The sequence below is a fragment of the Cervus elaphus genome, chromosome 33, assembly GCF_910594005.1.
Source record: "Cervus elaphus chromosome 33, mCerEla1.1, whole genome shotgun sequence".
Lineage (NCBI taxonomy): Eukaryota > Metazoa > Chordata > Mammalia > Artiodactyla > Cervidae > Cervus > Cervus elaphus.
The window spans coordinates 21,515,801-21,535,125 of record NC_057847.1 but is presented as its reverse complement, the minus strand read 5'-3'; the positions used below and the strand labels follow the sequence as shown (position 1 = coordinate 21,535,125).

General features: G+C 38.1%; 1 protein-coding gene across 7 annotated transcripts in view; it reads right to left on the bottom strand.

The window, feature by feature from the left end:
- Positions 1 to 19,325, bottom strand: part of CCDC141 (coiled-coil domain containing 141) — a 224,136-nt gene that overhangs the window by 66,297 nt on the left and 138,514 nt on the right. For all 7 annotated transcript variants that reach the window (XM_043894547.1, XM_043894545.1, XM_043894543.1 and 4 more), the window contains one exon: positions 12,687 to 12,859. In XM_043894547.1, coding sequence (XP_043750482.1) covers positions 12,687 to 12,859 — 173 coding nt within the window. The remainder of the gene's footprint in view (positions 1 to 12,686; positions 12,860 to 19,325) is intronic.

Genomic DNA, 19,325 nt, shown 5'->3' with positions numbered 1-19,325 from the left:
AGAGAGATAAAGGAAAAACCAATACCCATAATAAAGAAACAAAAAACTCTGAAACAAGAACAGTCAGAAATAAAACTAGATTGGATAGGAAAAAAAGGAGTTAGAAATCCTACGAGTGAAAATAATACAGTTATGAAAACAATCGGAAGAATTCATTGTTGAAAACAAAGGGAAAATTAACAAGAGAAAAATGAATAGGATTCATTTTTGAGGGAATGCAATGCAAAGTGATCAAGGAATGAAAAACAGTAAAGTTAAGAGACAGACTGAGAGGCTCAAAAGATTCTTCTACTGGGAGTTACTGGAAGAAGGAAAAGAGAGAAAAACAGAAAATTTATAATTAAAGAGATAATTGTGGAACATTTTCCATAATTGATGACATATATCCTCAGGTAAAAGGGGCACAGTAATAGCTAAACAAATACTCTCATTTGAGATAATTTGGAAGATAGAAACAAACATTTTAATGTATTTCCTTCCAAAAAGTTTTTCCCTCTGCAGTCCTTTCCACCCTTCTCCCCTCCAAAGTTACTACAGTGTGGTTTGGATCCTACTTTACCCTTTCAACATTATATTGTGAGGATACTCTGTCTTCAAATATTTCTCAAAAACACTCTTTTGATATTGGATTAGAATATTCCACACTGTGCTTGCCCTTAAACTATTCAAACATTTCCATATTTTCTGGACATATTTAGGTGGTTTTCAGGTTTGCACTATTATAAACAGCAGCATGATTAGCATTTTATTCATAAATATGTCCACGCACATCTCTCCCGTGTTCTTTTCTCTCTACGCCCTCTCATTGGAAAGACTCTCCTTCAGTGGTCCAAGCACAGATTTCTGCCCCTTTAGTCAGCCTTCCTCTGTAGATGCTGCAGTTCCAAACCTTTTTACTGTGGGATCATCACTATTTCAGAACACAGCATTATCAATTAATAAATTCATGCTGTAATGAGTGACTCCTAGATATTTTTTAAGAACCTAATCTAATCAGTCATAGATTTAATGGAAAGGGTAAACTTTTAGTGCCTTCCATACTAAGAGTTTCAAAATTATAAAAGTCTTAACAATGGTAACAGGTCCAGATTGCAGTTACGACATTTACTCAACCTCTAAAGAGAACAACTTAATATAGATTTGAAAATATTTGGAAAGTGGCTGAGTTAACCCTGTCGTAAGAATTCAACTTTGCAATTTCCCAACTTTCAGTATCTGACATTTACCATCTAAATATATCATCAGACTTAAAAAAAAATTCTTTCAAGCTCTTAAATGCTTAGCAGAATTCCTACAACATGTGATCTTGGATGACTCTGTGATACAAAGGGATTCTGGTTTCGTTTCTCTGTTGTTGTTGTTTTTAGTTTGTTGGTGGGTAGGGATTTATTTTTGTGTGTTTTCCACTTAAGATCTTTTACAATACTTTTTCCCTGACATAAGCTTTGCTTTATGCCACATCAGCCCCTTAACATTTCAAATCAAGTCACCTAATAGGTAAATGTTGAGATGAGGGACAAAAAAGAGGTTTCCTTATGGTTGACCTTAAGGGCTGACCTCAAGCTGATGTCATGGTCTGGATTGAAGAGATGATGTTATCACAAGTAAAAATTAAGGAGTGAGTCAGAAGACCACAGAGTGAAAAGTGAAACTATGGGATAAAGCCAACAAATATAAGGGAATTAAAAAAGCATTGTGTGGTGGATATTGATTCTTGGCTGGAAGACGTAGACCCTACACTCAGCTTAGATTATCAAATCCAACAATGGTGCTTTCAAGTCTCACTCTTTCACTTGACCCATCCTGACCACAGGAGCTTGGGACAGTGTCTCTCTTCTCTGGAGAGGTCCCCAAGGCTTCCTCAGGCCTAAGAACACTCCCTTCACGTCTTATTCCCTGACTGCCCATTAATAAGGTTCTGGAGACTTGGGAACAGATTTATGTATGTTTGACTGTCCTTGAAGTCCAGTGCTCATATGTCATATGAGATGCTTATATATGTATGTTCAATAATGTTTTAAATAAACCGAAAGAAAGAAAAACTTCACAGGGAAGGTGAGATTTGAGTTGAAACTAGAAGGTAGATGAAGCACATTTTAAATGCACTAGAATTAAAAAAAAAAAAATCCACCTTCCCTAAGTGGCCAGGCTTGTTGCTAGTGACTGAAGTTGAAAGCAAGGAGACAGGTAACAACCTAACACAGTGGTTCAGACCTGCGCTCTCTCTACCCCTTCTATAGTGTGACAGATGGTAGGACAGGTTATATGAATCTCTCTGAGGCAGCTTCCTCAGAGAGGAAAACACAGGACAATGATAATAGAAGTACCTGTGTAATAGGGTGGTTTGAGGATAAAATTTGTTAATGTAGATAAAGCACACAAACATTGCCTTTATCGCCAGTGAGCATTTGGGCATAGTCTAACTCCCACTTAACTCTTTGATCTTATCTTAGGCCTTTTCCCCTTGTCACCCTCTCCTCCAGCAAAACTGTACTTATTTCTGCTACAGTTTTGCTGCTATTTTGCAGGGCCGTTCATCTCCTAGCTATTTGCATGATAGCTCTTTCTTTTCAGGGAATCCTTCCCTGACTACAGTGTCTAAAATGGTCCCCTCCCACAGTCACTCTTTATCCCATTCCATTTTTTATTTTTCTCATAGTATGCATTGCTGTGTAAGAGCATTTCATCTATTGATTGGTCAGTTGACTATTTCTTCCCACCAGAATATAAACAGCATGAAGGCAGGAACTTCATCTACTGCATTAGATACTTGGGAGCATCTGATTTACAAAAGACAATAATATTTGGGCAATGACAAAATGAGTGACTGAATGAACCATGGTCTCTCCAAACTTCATTATCATTCACAGTATCAATCAGGGTAAGTAGTGGCTGTCAACATGAATGAAAATCTTGGAAAGAGGAAAATCCTAACTTATTCCTGTTTTTATTTCTCTGTAAAAAATAAACATATGGAGAATTAACATTAAATAAATAACAATAAATGTTAGAGCAAGAGGGCAATACTGAAGGTTATACCAAAGTGTTTAGTCAGGATGAGGTTTATAAGTTTCAATTCACCACAACAAAATAGAATGAAAACTGAAACAGTCTTTTATGCAGAAATAGAAATTGGGTCAATACAGAAGCAAGTTTACTTGTAAATCTTAAGTTAATTTTAGCAAACAGGAAAAGCTAAATGAATACTTTATAAGGTAGCCTGGTCTTACTGGGTGCTTCCATGTTTTTGAGTCCTATATCTTTCTGAATTATGGTTTTATCTGGATATATGCCCAGAAGTAGGATTTCTGGATTATATGGCAACTCAATTTTTAGTTTTCTTAAGAAAACTCCACACTGTCTCCATAGTGGCTGTTGGTGGGAAATTACCTTCCCACCAACATTGTAGAAGGTTTCCCTTTTCTCCACTCCCTCTCTAGCATTTGTCATTTGTAGACTTTTAAAATGAAGGCCATTCAGACTGGTGTGAGGCAGTGCTTCACTGCAGTTTTGGTTTGCATTTCTCTAACAATTAGTGATGTTGAGCATCTCTGCCTGTGCCTTCTGGCCATCTGTCTTTCTTCTTTGGAGAAACACCTCTCTAGATCTGCAGCCCATTTTTTCAATTGCGGTTAGATTTTTTGTTGTTGTTATTGTTGCATTATATGAGCTATTGTATATTTTGAAAATTAAGCCCTTGGTTGGTCTCATCATTTGCAAGTATTTTCTCCCAGTCCATATTTTCTCTCATGTTTTTTATGGTTTCCTTGTTTTAGAGTTCTGAGCTGAGAGCTCACTGAGAAAAAAAAAGGAGGTTCCCAGTTTTTGTCCAATTATGGAAAACTTCATCCTCATACAGCATTTCCGACCAGCACTTCCAATCACTACAGCTTCCTGTGGCTTAATAAATGCAGAATTCTGCTTGGGAGCAGGGCACCTCTGGGCCATCTTTAAACTCAGTGCTCAGAGATGATGCCAAGTGAGACCTAAGAGGAGGTGAAGAGGACAGAATCCAGAACTTTCAACCTCTCTGTAAGTCTGGTGTGACCATTATCAGATCCCATCATAGGTAACTTGCATCACAGCTATTAATACATGCAAATGAATGCACTCAAACGCCTTTTATATTAAAGTGACTTTAGGTTGTGTGACAGATATCACACCCTGAAAAGATAATGAACAATTTAACAATGACTCAGAATTAGTACTTGAATGCAGGGAGAAAATAGAAATGCAAGGAAACATGTAAATAATCACCATTGATTCTGTGAGGCTGCCCCAGCTTCAAAGGTATTTGATTCCAGGATAGAAAAACAGTGTTGATCTGTTCCTAATAAGAGAGCAATTACAGAAAAAATGATGACAAAATTCTCAGATTTACTGGGAAGCTTTATCACAGATAAATGTGAACTTCTGAAGTTCTGTTTTATTAACTAACAGGAGAAAAAATAGATCTAAGGGTCTCTGAAATTCCTGAGTGCCCCAGTACTAGATTTTGCCTTTTATTTCCTCAAGATAAGTATTTATCTGCCCTATTTCTAATATAACCATCCCCAGTTAGTGAAAATGAATATGATTTGATGAAGTTGACTCCACTGTAGTCATCTGAAACAATCATGTAACTCTTAGTATTTTGCTTTTAAAACTCTTTGTATAGAAGGTAAATAAATAAATGAGCCAGTTGTTTATTGGGTGCTCCCTGTGGACCAAGAGTGGTGCTGCTGCATATGGTTTAAAACAAAACGAAACAAAACAAAAAACACCTCTTTATAAAATGGATGTCTTCATTTTTACTGATGAGGAAAACTGAGGGTCATTTAGAGAAGTTAAGAAGTTTAAAAGTCATGGCATTGTTTTGGCTCTCAGCTCTCAGAATGCATGAAATAAAACTCCTTTGATACTAAGTTCTAAGCTTCTTATCCATGCCAGTTTTCAAGTGCCTGATAGCAGGAACTTTAGTGTTTTGTGTCCTAGTAGTGTGGCAGACCGTCAGAAGTCTAGGAAGCCATTGGGATGCTCAGCAACACATACTTTTCTCTGTGGGAACTCATGTTTATTTCCTTGCCATTATTCTAAGCTACAGTTTCAATCCAGCCATGGCTGCAGCTGGAAATTTCCTTTTTAGGTTCTGATTTTCTCCCATGGTGGTGACCCAGGTCATTGAACAGATAAACCATCACATGAGGAAGGGAAGCGAGTCCCAAGTGAAATGCATGGGACTGAGGTCAGTAACTGTGTGGCTCTGGTTTGCAACTGAGATCCTAATGTATTTCAATTCAGCTTCTAATGGATTTCCAGAATGTCTTTTGCCAAGTATTAATTGCTCTTTACCTTCAGTTCCTCCTGCAAAATGGAAATAGTATTGATTTGTAAAGTATCGTGAAATTTCAGGGCAACCAACACCTTGTAATTACTATGAAAACTCATGTATCTAGGATGTTGACAGAAACTATACTGCTTACTATTTTTTAATCCAGTTACTTAACTATTATTTTTCTTTTTTTTTCCAATTATTTTTATTAGTTGGAGGCTAATTACTTTACAATATTGTAGTGGTTTTTGCCATACATTGACATGAATCAGCCATGGATTTACATGTATTCCCCATCCTGAACCCCCCTCCCACCTCCCTCCCCATCCCATCCCTCTGGGTCATCCCAGTGCTCTGAGAACTTGTCTCATGCATCCAACCTGGACTGGTGGTGATCTGTTTCACACTTGATGATATATATGTTTTGATGCTGTTCTCTCAGATCATCCCACCCTCGCCTTCTCCCATAGAGTCCAAAAGTCTGTTCTAGACATCTGTGTCTCTTTTTCTGTCTTGCATATAGGGTTATCGTTACCATCTTTCTAAATTTGATATATATGCGTTAGTATACTGTATTGGTGTTTTTCTTTCTGGCTTACTTCACTCTGTATAATGGGCTCCAGTTTCACCCACCTCATTAGAACTGATTCAAATGAATTCTTTTTAATGGCTGAGTAATATTCTATTGTGTATATGTACCACAGCTTTCTTATCCATTCGTCTGCTAATGGGCATCTAGGTTGTGTCCATGTCCTGGCTATTATAAACAGGGCTGCAATGAACATTGGGGTACATGTGTCTCTTTAAGATCTGGTTTCCTTGGTGTGTATGCCCAGGAGTGGGATTGCTGGGTCATATGGCAGTTCTATTTCCAGTTTTTTAAGGAATCTCCACACTGTTCTTCATAGTGGCTGTTCTAGTTTGCATTCCCACCAACAGTGTAAGAGGGTTCCCTTTTCTCCACGCCCTCTCCAGCATTTATTGTTTGTAGACTTTTGGATAGCAGCCATCCTGACTGGTGTGTAATGGTACCTCATTGTGATTTTGATTTGCATTTCTCTGATAATGAGTGATGTTGAGCATCTTTTCATGTGTTTGTTAGCCATCTGTATGTCTTCTTTGGAGAAATGTCTGTTTAGATCTTTGGCCCATTTTTTGATTGGGTCATTTATTTTTCTGGAATTGAGCTTCAGGAGTTGCTTGTATATTTTTGAGATTAATCCTTTGTCTGTTGCTTCGTTTGCTATTATTTTCTCCCAATCTGAAGTTTGTCTTTTCACCTTGCTTACAGTTTCCTTTGTTGTGCAAAAGCTTGTAAGTTTCATTAGGTCCCATTTGTTTATTTTTGCTTTTATTTCCAATATTCTGGGAGGTGGGTCATAGAGGATCCTGCTGTGATTTATGTCGGAGAGTGTTTTGCCTATGTTCTCCTCTAGGAGTTTTATAGTTTCTGGTCTTACATTTAGATTGTTAATCCATTTTGAGTCTATTTTTGTGTATGGTATTAGAGAGTGTTCTAGTTTCATTCTTTTACAAGTGGTTGACCAGTTTTCCCAGCACCACTTGTTGAAGAGGTTGTCTTTTTTCCATTGTATATTCTTGCCTCCTTTGTTGAAAATAAGATTTCCATAAGTACATGGATTTATGTCTGGGCTTTCTATTTTGTTCCATTGATCTATATTTCTGTCTTTGTGCCAGTACCATACTGTCTTGATGACTGTGGCTTTGTAGTATAGTCTGAAGTCAGGCAGATTGATTCTTCCACTTCCATTCTTCTTTCTCAAGATTGCTTTGACTGTTGGAGGTTTTTTATATTTCCATACAAATTGTGAAGTTATTTTTTCTAGTTCTGTGAAGAATACTGTTGGTAGCTTGATAGGAATTGCATTGAATCTATTTGCTTTGGGTAGTATAGTCATTTTCACAATATTGATTCTTCTAAGCCATGAACACGGTATATTTCTCCATCTGTTTGTGTCCTCTTTGATTTCTTTCATCAGTGTTTTATAGTTTTCTATGTATAGGTCTTTTGTTTCTTTAGGTAGATATACTCCTAAGTATTTTATTCTTTTTGTTGCAATGGTGGATGGTATTGTTTCCTTAATTTCACTTTCTGTTTTCTCATTGTTAGTGTATAGGAATGCAAGGGATTTCTGTGTGTTAATTTTATATCCTGCAACTTTACTATATTCATTGATTAGCTCTAGTAATTTTCTGGAAGAGTCTTTAGGGTTTTCTATGTAGAGGATCATGTCATCTGCAAACAGTGAGAGTTTCACTTCTTCTTTTCCTATCAGGGTTCCTTTTATTTCTTTTTCTGTTCTGATTGCTGTGGCCAAAACTTCCAACACTATGTTGAATAGTAGTGGTGAGAGTGGGCACCCTTGTCTTGTTCCTGACTTTAGGGGAAATGCTTTCAATTTTTCACCATTGAGGGTAATGTTTGCTGTGGGTTTGTCATATATAGCTTTTATTATGTTGAGGTATTTTCCTTCTATTCCTGCTTTCTGGAGAGTTTTTATCATAAATGAGTGTTGAATTTTGTCAAAGGCTTTCTCTGCATCTATTGAGATAATCATATGGTTTTTATCTTTCAATTTGTAAATGTGGTGTATTACATTGATTGATTTGAGGATATTAAAGAATTCTTGCATTCCTGGGATAAAGCCCACTTGGTCATGGTGTATGATTTTTTTTAATATGTTGTTGGATTCTGTTTGCTAAAATTTTGTTAAGGATTTTTGCATCTATGTTCATCAGTGATATTGGCCTGTAGTTTTCTTTTTTTGTGGCATCTTTGTCTGGTTTTGGAATTAGAGTGATGGTGGCCTCATAGAATGTGTTTGGAAGTTTACCTTCTTCTGCAATTTTCTGGAAGAGTTTGAGTAAGATAGATGTTAGCTCTTCTCTAAATTTTTGGTAGAATTCAGCTGTGAAACCATCTGGTCCTGGGCTTTTGTTTGCTTGAAGATTTCTGATTACAGTTTTGATTTCCTTGCTTGTGATGGATCTGTTAAGATCTTCTATTTCTTCCTGGTTCAGTTTTGGAAAGATACTTTTCTAAGAATTTGTCCATTTCTTCCAAGTTGTCCATTTTATTGGCATAGAGCTGCTGGTAGTAGTCTCTTATGATCCTTTATATTTCAGTGTTGTCTTTGTGATCTCTCCAGTTTCATTTCTAATTTTGTTGATTTGGTTCTTCTCCCTTTGTTTCTTAATGAGTCATGCTAACAGTTTGTCAATTTTATTTATTTTTTCAAAATACCAGCTTTTAGCTTTGTTGATTTTTGCTATGGTCTCTTTTGTTTCTTTTGCATTTATTTCTGCCCAATTTTTAAGATTTCTTTCCTTCTATTAACCCTGGCGTTCTTCATTTCTTCCTTCTTTAGTTGCTTTAGGTGTAGAGTTAGGTTATTTATTTGACTTTTTTCTTGTTTCTTGAGGTAAGCCTGTAATGCTATGAACCTTCCCCTTAGCACTGCTTTTACAGTGTCCCATAGGTTTTGTGTTGTTGTGTGTTCATTTTCATTTGTTTCTATGCATATTTTGATTTCTTTTTTTATTTCTTCTATGATTTGTTGATTATTCAGAAGTGTGTTATTTAGCCTCCATATGTTTGAATTTTTAATAGTTTTTTTTTCCTATAATTGAGATCTAATCTTACTGCATTGTGGTCAGAAAAGATGACTGGAATGATTTCAATTTTTTTGAATTTACCAAGGTTAGATTTATGGCCCAGGATGTGATCTATTCTGGAGAAGGTTCCATGTGCACTTGAGAAAAAGGTGAATTTGATTGTTTTGGGGTGAAATGTCCTATAGATATCAATTAGGTCTAGCTGGTCCACTGTGTCATTTAAAGTTTGTGCTTCCTTGTTAATTTTCTGTTTAGTTGATCTATCCATAGTTGTGAGTGGGGTATTAAATTCTCCCACTATCAGTTACTTAACTATTAAATTCTAAAGTTTCTTAAAATGGTCACTAACTATTACTTCTATTAAGATTCAGTCTGTAGTCTAAAGAAAAGAACTATAGATGCCCCTTTGAAAAACTATATATATATATACATATATATATATATATACTAGCACGAGCAAGGAAGGCAAAAAGACTGACACTAGCTAAGTAAATAAAAATAAACATGTTGATGCTGTTCTCTTGAAACATCCCACCCTCGCCTTCTCCCACAGAGTCCAAAAGTCTGTTCTGTACATCTGTGTCTCTTTTTCTGTTTTGCATATAGGGTTATCATTACTTATCTAGGGTGAAACAGATCACCAGCCCAGGTTGGATGCATGAGACAAGTGCTCGGGCCTGGTGCACTGGGAAGACCCAGAGGGAGCGGGTAGAGAGGGAGGTGGGAGGGGGGATCGGGATGGGGAATACATGTAAATCCATGGCTAATTCAAGTCAATGTATGACAAAAACCACTACAATGTTGTAAAGTAATTAGCCTCCAACTAATAAAAATAAATGAAAAAAAAAAAAAAACATGTTGACCATTACAAAATGGATGGCCAGAAAAAGTCACTAGAACACTGCAGGTAGAATGTAATACAAAACAGAAGCACTTCTCTATATTTAAGTATAGAAAATAAAGCATCACTGATTAGAACAAACAGGATCAAGTTTGAAAAAGTTATAGTGAAAGTCGCTCAGTTGTGTCTGACTCTGCGACTCCATGGACTATACAGTCCATGGAATTCTCCAGGCCAGAATACAGGAGTGAGTAGCTGTTCCCTTCTCTAGTAGTAATAAATTGTGACCAGTTTTCCTATGCCAGGACTTAAGTAACAAAACTGAACACCGAACTTCAGTTTTTGATCAGCGAGCAGGGACTGGATTTACTCTCATGCCTTAAGTTAGAAAAATAGGCAAAGCAAATGAAACAATGGTTCTCAGACATTGAAGGACAAGTATCACAGGGCAGTGATCCTTGAGAGAAGGGAAATGAATTGGGTGAGCCTTACATCTGCCTCAGCCTACTGCCTGGGAGATAAGTTCCAGACCAAAGCTCAGGGAAATGGAATCAAACAGAGTCCAAAGGACTTACTGATTTGAGGAGACAGAGATCAGACTTCAGGGAAGCCAAGGCACCTAGAATCTCCGGGACAGCATACCAGTGACAGTCTTCAGATCTAGGGAGGGGTCTTTAGCTGCCTCCTGAGCCACCCCTACAAGAAAGGAAACTGCCCAAGATCGGGGAAAGCAACCCAAGTAGAGAACAGCCTGAACAGAGAAATAATCTGTCTGCACTCTGAAAAGTGCTTGCTAAACTGACATGGGACCATGCCCTAATTACAACTGGAGGCCTCACCATTTGCTCCATCATCACATGACTCAGATCAATGTCCAACAGGTACCTCGAGTTCAGATACAACAAGTCTAGGCATTCCACAGGATACCTTCTGTCAGGTCCAAGAAACTTATGCATTCGGGAAGGCCTTGAGCAGAGGAGGGGAGAAAGGAGCTCTCATACCCACAGGGGCCAGACCTGAGTATCTTTGTGCTCCTGGAGCCAGATGGACACACCATGATACACGGCTTGGAGCCAAAGTAAGGAAACTTAGCAACTACAGCTTCTGTTAGTTTTTTTTTTTTTTATAGGTGAGAAGCATTTATCGTTCTCACAGCCTCAGCTTTTTAGCTCTGGCTGGAAGATCTTGGATTATTTCTGATCTTGGCTTTGCATGGTCCTATAACAACCATCACAAGCCCTGGTTAAATATATCTGTCTGAACTCAGACTATCTTCTCTTTTTATGGCCACACCGTGTGGCATGTGGAACTTCCCTAACCAGGGGTCAGACCCATGCCCCCAGCACAGAGTCTTAATGACTGGACCACCAGGGAAGTCCTCAGAGTATCTTTTGAAAAGAAAATACCCTAAACCCAAACTTACCAAATCAACATCTAAAATAGAGCAGAACGAGGCTTTAAAACAGAAACAAAATAAAATTTTACCACCTTTGACCTTTTTCATTGTCCCTCAAACTGAATGTCCTTGAGTTTCAAGGGGATTGTGGATATGGAAGATAAAAACCATGCTAATCCCATCTGCATAAATCTTTGTGTCTCTCTATGTCAAAATGTAAGCCCTGCCATCATTCTTCCTAGCCAGTATCCATTCCATCATCTGCTCTTTCTGTCAGCTCCCTTTTGTCTTCCAATCTCTATTCTTGATCATACATTCTTCCTACATTCTCTTTCTGTTCTTAAGGTCCTTCTCTCTCCTCATTCCCTGAGCTTACAATGATATACTAAACTCACAATGATACACTCACTGAATGTGCTCATAAAAACAACCCACCCTAACACATTGGTTAACAGCAAGAGGTCTAGGACGTATTAGACCATTAATTTGGATCCATGCATTTGGACTCAAATTCTGGCTCTGCCACTAATTAACCAGCTGCATGATTGCCAAGTTACTTAATCTTTCTGTGTCTCAGTTGCTTGTAAAAGAGAACAAGATGAGGGTGGAATGTTTCGAGAGAATAGCATCGAAACATGTATATTATCTAGGGTGAAACAGATCACCAGCCCAGGTTGGATGCATGAGACAAGTGCTCGGGCCTGGTGCATTGGGAAGACCCAGAGGAATCGGGTGGAGAGGGAGGTGGGAGGGGGGATCGGGATGGGGAATACATGTAAATCCATGGCTGATTCATGTCAATGTATGACAAAAACCACTACAATGTTGTAAAGTAATTAGCCTCCAACTAATAAAAATAAATGAAAAATTTAAAAAATAAAAAAAGAAGAAAAAAAAAAGAGAACATTAATAGTATACTGTATACTTTGTAGAGTTGCTGTGAGGATTAATGAGATAGCACTTCTAAAGCTGTTGAGATAGTGCTGGGCACGTGGTGGGCTCTCAACTATTTTAAATGTCATTACTATTAGTTAATAATAATGTTATCTTTTAATTAGGGTTTTTCTTGTTGATCCATCAAGGTCAGAAGTGAAAGGGAATTCTAGAACTTTACTTTTTCTAGAAAGGGACAGGGTAGACCTAAGACTTATGAATTAAAAGCAAGGAAGAAATCCCACGGAGATGCTAGGACATGAAAAGTGTACAGAAGGAAAGCTCCGTCTCTTCTTTTGTTCCTTTCCTTCCTCCCTCCTCAGAAACTCATAGAAAGAAAGCGTTAGCACCTTCAGGTCCTCAGGTTAGAATATAGCCTCACTTCTGGAAGAGCAATGCTATGTTCAGAACTACTGTTGACCAAAATTCAACAGATCCTTCTAAGCCATGTCACAATGCAGCAAAACATCAGAAGTAAGAAAAATAATCAACTTTTTTTTTTTTTTTTAACAGCCTGCAGAAACTGTGAAAAAGCCTGTTACACTGAGGAAGAAATAGACTTCACTTACCTGCAGGAAGCTAGTTGGCTGATCAAGGCTTGTCCTTTCTGCAAAGCATCAGCTGTGCAGTCTTTAATTTCTCTGTGTAATTCCTCATGTCTCGCCGCCAAGACAGGCAGACTTAAACCCTCTGATTTAAGGAGCTTAAGGTAAGCTTCAACTCTTCCAAGTACATCAAATGCCTGCCAAAGAAAACATACTTTCATTTTCTGCCCGTCTAGTGTAAAGTCTACATCAATGTGTACACAAAATACTAGAGATTAAATCAGCCCGCTCAATTTATTCATTTGATCATAACCAAAAACAACAATCCGAGTCTTAGAAAACAGCATATAGCTTTTAGGCTCCATTTAGGGAAACTGATCATAGTTTAGTTCAGCACAGATAAATGTCAACACTGTAAAATTTACCAAAATGATTTACATTGAAAATGTAGCTACACAAACAGTTACAACTGTATAAAATCTGGAGAACCAGGTTTAATTTTGCACATTCTGTACTGAATAAAATGAACAAATGAGATGTTTTCAAAATATTATGCAGACTTCATAACTTGAATATCTCTGTAATATTCTTTTTAAAAATTCCCAATAAATTGCACTTTGGACCTGAAACGCCAGGGGGAAGTATTCAAGAAATTTGGGGGCTTTTGACACTTGCCTTTCTGAGTATAAGATCTTCTGCCTACTCTACCCAAGGCATCTGTCTACAGAGATTGAGATTTGGTTCTGAAGCAGGGCAAAGACTAAGACAAGATAATATTTAGCTTCTGACATGCATAACAGGATTATCCAGGAAAAAAGAAAAACATCACCTTGCGAACCAAGATATTGTCTTGAGAGGGGATTTTTGAATTCCTTTATTTTTTTCCTTTGTTATTATAGCAGATCAGCAACCAAGTATGGGAGATTAAGCTTACAGAGTTAACACAGAGTGAATGAACACACAGAGGAATTATGCTTTGGGCCATGAAGGCCTAGCTGGCACTAAGAAGGAGGAGTATATGATGTACAAACAGTGAAAGAGGACTATGACAACATGAGAAAAAAAGAGATCAGAGTGCTGTGGTCTTCACAAGTCTCCATCTGTGAACTTGGGCCTGGAGAGCGAGAGATGAGTTGGGTAAGGTGAAGAGCTGGTGAAGAACAAGGGAGCTTTTGCACACTGTCCTTTCACTCTGCTGAAAAATGTCACTTTACAGGGTGCTCCACATCACTTTGAAGAAGACTCCTATTCCAGTAAGCTTGACTGGGCCACGGTGAGCAAGGGCCTAGCCTTCCTGGGTTGTTACACTGGAAGCCAGAAAGCTCGGCTGGGGGCAACCAGGTGAACAAGGAAGATCCCGTGGAAGACTTGTGAGAAATGAGAGCAATGGTCTCATGAGTCAACTACCACTGAGACCCGAGAGAGACCGGAGAGGGGAGCAGGGCTGGGTTAATGCTGAGGGGACACAGCTGAAGCCACATGTAGCAACTGCAGCCATGGAGCTGTGTAACAGCACCTAGGTCTCTGCATCTGGTCACCACCAAAGGGAGTTTTAAAATTTTATTGAAGTAGAGTTGATTTACAATATTGTATCAATTTCTGACATACAACAAGATTATTCAAATACACATACACACAGGGTTTATCACAGGATATTGAATATAGTTTCCTGTGATATACAGTAAGACCTTGTTGTTTAACCATTCTATATATAATGGTTTGCACCCCAAACTCCCAATCCTTCCCTCCTTTACCACCATTTTCCCCCTGGCAACCACAAGGCTGTTTTCTATGTTTGTGAGTCTGTTTCTGTTTTATAGATATGTTCATTTGTGTCATAGTTTAGATTCCACATATAAGTGATAACATATGGTATTTGTCTTTCTAACTTACTTCACTTAGTATGATTATCTCTAGGTTCATCCACGTTGTTGTAAATGGCATTATTTCATTCTTTTTATGACTGAGTAGTATTTCATTGTGTGTGTGTGTGTGTGTGTGTATACGCATACATATATATATACATGGGGCTTCCCAGGTGGCACTAGTGGTAAAGAACTCGCCTGCTAATGCAGGAGGCATGAGGAATGCGGATTTGATTCCTGGGTGAGGAAGATCCGCTGGAGGAGGGCATGGCAACCCACTCCAGTATTCTCGCTTGGAGAATCCCATGGACAGAGGACCCTGGCAGGCTACAGTCCATAGGGTTGCAAAGAACTATATAAGACTAAAGCGACTTAGTGTACATGCACACATACATATACAAATACAAATACACACACACACACACACCACATCTTCTTTATCCATCATCTGTTGATGGATGTTTAGGCTGTTTCCATGTCTTGGCTACTGTAAATAGTGCTGCTGTGAACATCTGGGTGCATGTATCTCTTTGAATTACAGTCTTGTCTAGATATATGCCCAGGAATGAGATTACTGGATCATATGGCAATTCTATTTTTAGTTTTTTGAGGAACCTCCATACTGTTTTGCATAGTGACTGCCCCTATTTACATTCCCACCAACAGTGTAGGAGGGTTCCCTTTTCTCCACACCAAAGAGATTGAATTTTAATGGCAGAATTGGAACTGAACAAAATTTGAATTAGCAAATGAAATCTCTCAAATACTCTCATACGACTTACATGTTGATATTCTTACATGTTTTTTCCAGAATAGAATATCAGCACTAGCGGTAAGGAATTTGCCTGCCAAAGCAGGAGATGCAAGAGACACAGGTTTGATCCCTGGTTTGGGAAGGTCCTCTGGAGTAGGAAATGGCAACCCACTCCAGTATTCTTGCCTGGAAAATTCAGTGGGTAGAGGAGCCTGGAGGGCTATAGTCCATAGGGTCACAAAGAGGCAGACATGACTGAGCACACATATATACATTCTATTTTCTGACCAAGGTCCTCATGTCTTCTGAATTTGCTCTTTGCATTTACTGAGAGTGTACAAAGCAAATTCATTCCTGTTTATTTAGTAGATGATAGGAAGTAATACAAATAATCACTATAGTTTAATGAGAACTATGTATTTCTTCTCTATTTTGTGTTTCACAATTACTTTTCAGTCAGTCAACAAATATTTTTGAATGTCTGCTGAGTTCTAGGCATATTGTTTTGAACAGCCATGCGAGGGAACAAGAGATTTTCCTTCTTATGTGACAGAGGAAAATGTGTCTCAGAGAAGTTAAATAAATTTCACAAAGTCATACTTGTACCAGGTACAAACTTAGTATTTGTACTCAATCTGTCTGGCCCTGAGGCCTCTGCTCTTAAATCCTGGACCATGGTGCCATGCAGAAAAGGATTTCTATGGGAGGCATATGAGAGAGGGGCATTTCCAAGAAGATCATTAATCTTGGGTGGAAAAGTAGAATTTAAAAATTTACTTTCTGCAAATAGTGTCTACTGTTCCTTCTTACATATGAGAAAAGATACAGAGAAAGATTGAGCAATTTCTCTTATGTTTATAGGACTGTAAAAGAAAGATAGCTTTACTAAAGAAACTCTGAACCTGAAGAACTCTCCTTTATCTGATCCTTTTTCTTTCCTGCAATCAGCAACAGAGCCAAATGTCTTGAGTTCCTGATGTTAGATTTGAATTGCTCTCTCAATCTTTCCATAACATTGAAACACCACTAATGTAATAACCCCTGTTTCTGGAATTTTGTTTTGTATTTTTAATTTTATTGCATATTTTGAATAAAGTGGAGTCTCTTGTTAATCAAGGGTTAGTTTTAAAGTCAGTGCCTAAAGCAAAAATCTGGTGTAGTCAAAATTATCATGAACTCCCTTAAATCATGCTTAAAGTTTAATGTATGCTTGCTTCCCTGGTGGCTCAGAGGTTAAGCATCCACCTGCAATGCAGGAGACCTGGGTTCAACCCCTGGGTTGGGAAGATCCCCTGGAGGAGGGCATGGCAACCCACTCCAGTATTCTTGCCTGGATAAGCCCCATGGATTGAGGAGCCTGGCAGCATACAGTCCAGGGGGTCACAAAGAGTTGGACATGACTGAGCGACTGAGCACTCTAAGCACACACATTGTAATACATCCTTACACTGAGGACTAAGAGGCACTGAGCCAAACCAAAGGGAGAAATAAGAGACATCTATACTTAGATATCAGGACAGTCGCATCATTCTTTAAGATAATTCTCAAGTTCTTACTGAGAATGGGGAAAGGATAGATGAGACTTCAAAAGTGCCTTTTCTTGCCTACAAGTTGAACTCCATTCTATCTTAAAATTAAGCCATTATAATCTTAACATATCCCATGTTTGTCGTTGTGCTGAGGATTAAAGGAAAATATTAAAGTAACGAGGGGTTGATGGCAGAAGTGTAGTAAGTACTTGAAAAATATTTGCTGGTTCTTTAAATCTTGATTGATCAGACACATCTTTGAAAAATCACTAAGAAGAGCATAGCCACCTGCTGCCTTTATTCACCCTGGCTGACTTTCTCTCCTCCTGGCCCCACTGAACAGCTGTTACTCTCAGATCCTTGGCCTCTGGTCTCATCTTCACGGGAGTTAGATGCTAAAGCCACTGGTACATTAAATGCATGTGTGACATGACTCCACCCCATTCCTCAAGGTTATCATAAAAGGATCATTTCCTAATGGCACAGAAATAAATTGCAGAGCTAAGCATTCACTCAAAGGAGGAGGTGGTAGATCAAGGACCAGGATAATCCATTTGTTGTTGTTGTTCAACTTTGAATTAAAATAGCCACATTTTCTCTCAAAGCACTTTCTCAGAAAGATCAAAGTGTCAGGAAAGTACTTATGAATTGCTCTGTGTATCACACTTCACAGAACCATAGCAGTAGAAAGGAGGTGAGTGATTTTTTTTTCCTTCATGAGCCCAACAAATAAATTTACAAAAACCTCCTATATGCTGTATAAGAGAGTTTATTCCTTATCCTTAGTCCTAAATTAACCCTAATGGGGATAATCTATAAACACAGATACAGTTAAATTTCTTAATTTTAGGAGGAGAAGTCTTTCAAGATAATACATCTGTAATTGTCTGAATTATATACAAAGCTCGTTTCTCTTATTCCCATGTAGAAAATGATCTAAGTGTCATTGTTCTCACTTAATCTACCCCCAGAATAGAACCGAGTGCTTGTGTATTTACTAGATCTGTAAGGAACCTGATATACTGGATCCAGTCTGGAAAGAATCTCTCCATTGCACACATTGTACAGAACGGATTATTTCTGGCAAGAACAGTGTGACCTCCACATAAATGCCTTTGGAATGAATATTTCACATTTAGTTTTTCTTTCCTTCACATCTTCCTTTTGATTCAAACCTTTTGTGTGATGGTCAGATAGAAGTTTATGAGTAGCTTAGAATAAACAAAGATAAAATAGGCACAAAGGTAATTTCTCCCTCTGGGTTCTAGTTCTTTTTGACTATTTTACTTGGTACCACTCAGTTCTAAAGAAGACAAGGAGGAGACGAATCATCTCTTTTGGCCCAGGCTTGGGAAAGAGTAAGGAGTTGCTTGGGATGTGCTCTAAGGTGCTAATAAATATCTTTCCTTTTTCCCTTTTTAAGCACAGGATCCAAAGCAGGCTGCACCAAATCAAACAGAGATGATATCAAGACTTGGCACATTGTAGTCTTTTAAAAATATCTATGAGATTAATTATGTTGAGCAGGAACCATGAATCATCAGCATAATTCTTATATCATGCTGTTTCACAAAGATGTTTAATATTGTTTACTTCTTGACTAATCTGAAGATAATCAACATTAAAACAAACAAAACAAAATAAACACTTGCAGAACCCTGAACATTTCGTTTCATGAATCCAAAGGCTGGAGAATGAGTTTAGTTAGAACCTATATACAAAATTTAGTTTCTGATCAGAACACTGAATTCCACTTGATCTGCAGAGATTCAATTTTCCTCTGCATTTAGTTTTTTTTAAAAAGCCCAAAAGCTTCAGCATCTTTTCTTAAATATCACCTGAGATAACTTCTGGTGGGTCCCAGTTTGGCAAGCTGATTCCTAAGTCAAGCCTTGTGCAAGCTTTCAAATGCCATGGAGGCCGGGGCAACAAGGTGATGTAATTGTCAGTTCCCCATATTTGCTGCCTCCTGCTGTTGCTCTGGCTTATTCCTTGCTCTTCAAGTTTGTTGCTGCTGGACAAGGAACTTTACGTATTGACCATTTCTTACTTTTTCTGAGATGAGTCCATCTTAGAGATGTATAAACTAGACCCCAAAGTAGAACCTTAGCAAACTAGTCCATTCATAATTTATGGTTTTCTTTTTATCTAAATTGACCTAAATGGTTTTAGGATGATCTTGAGAATATTAACATTGAATACATCCATTTGTAATGTGCAAAGCACTTATTTTTTTCACTTATTCAACAAATATTTATTGAAATCTATGGAGCATGTACTCGGCTATAAGCTGCGGGCATGAAACTGAACAAAAGCACTTGAGGCCGTGTTAGAGTGGTGAGTGCAGTGTTAAACGCACATACAAGGACAAATAATGACGAGCACATAGTGAGTGCCTGGCTGCTCTGTGCACTAGTCACGTGTGAACTCATTTAGATAAAGCAAAGGCTCTTCTGAGATACATATAATTCTTATTTCTATTTTACAGATTAGAAAGCCAGATGCACAGAAAAGT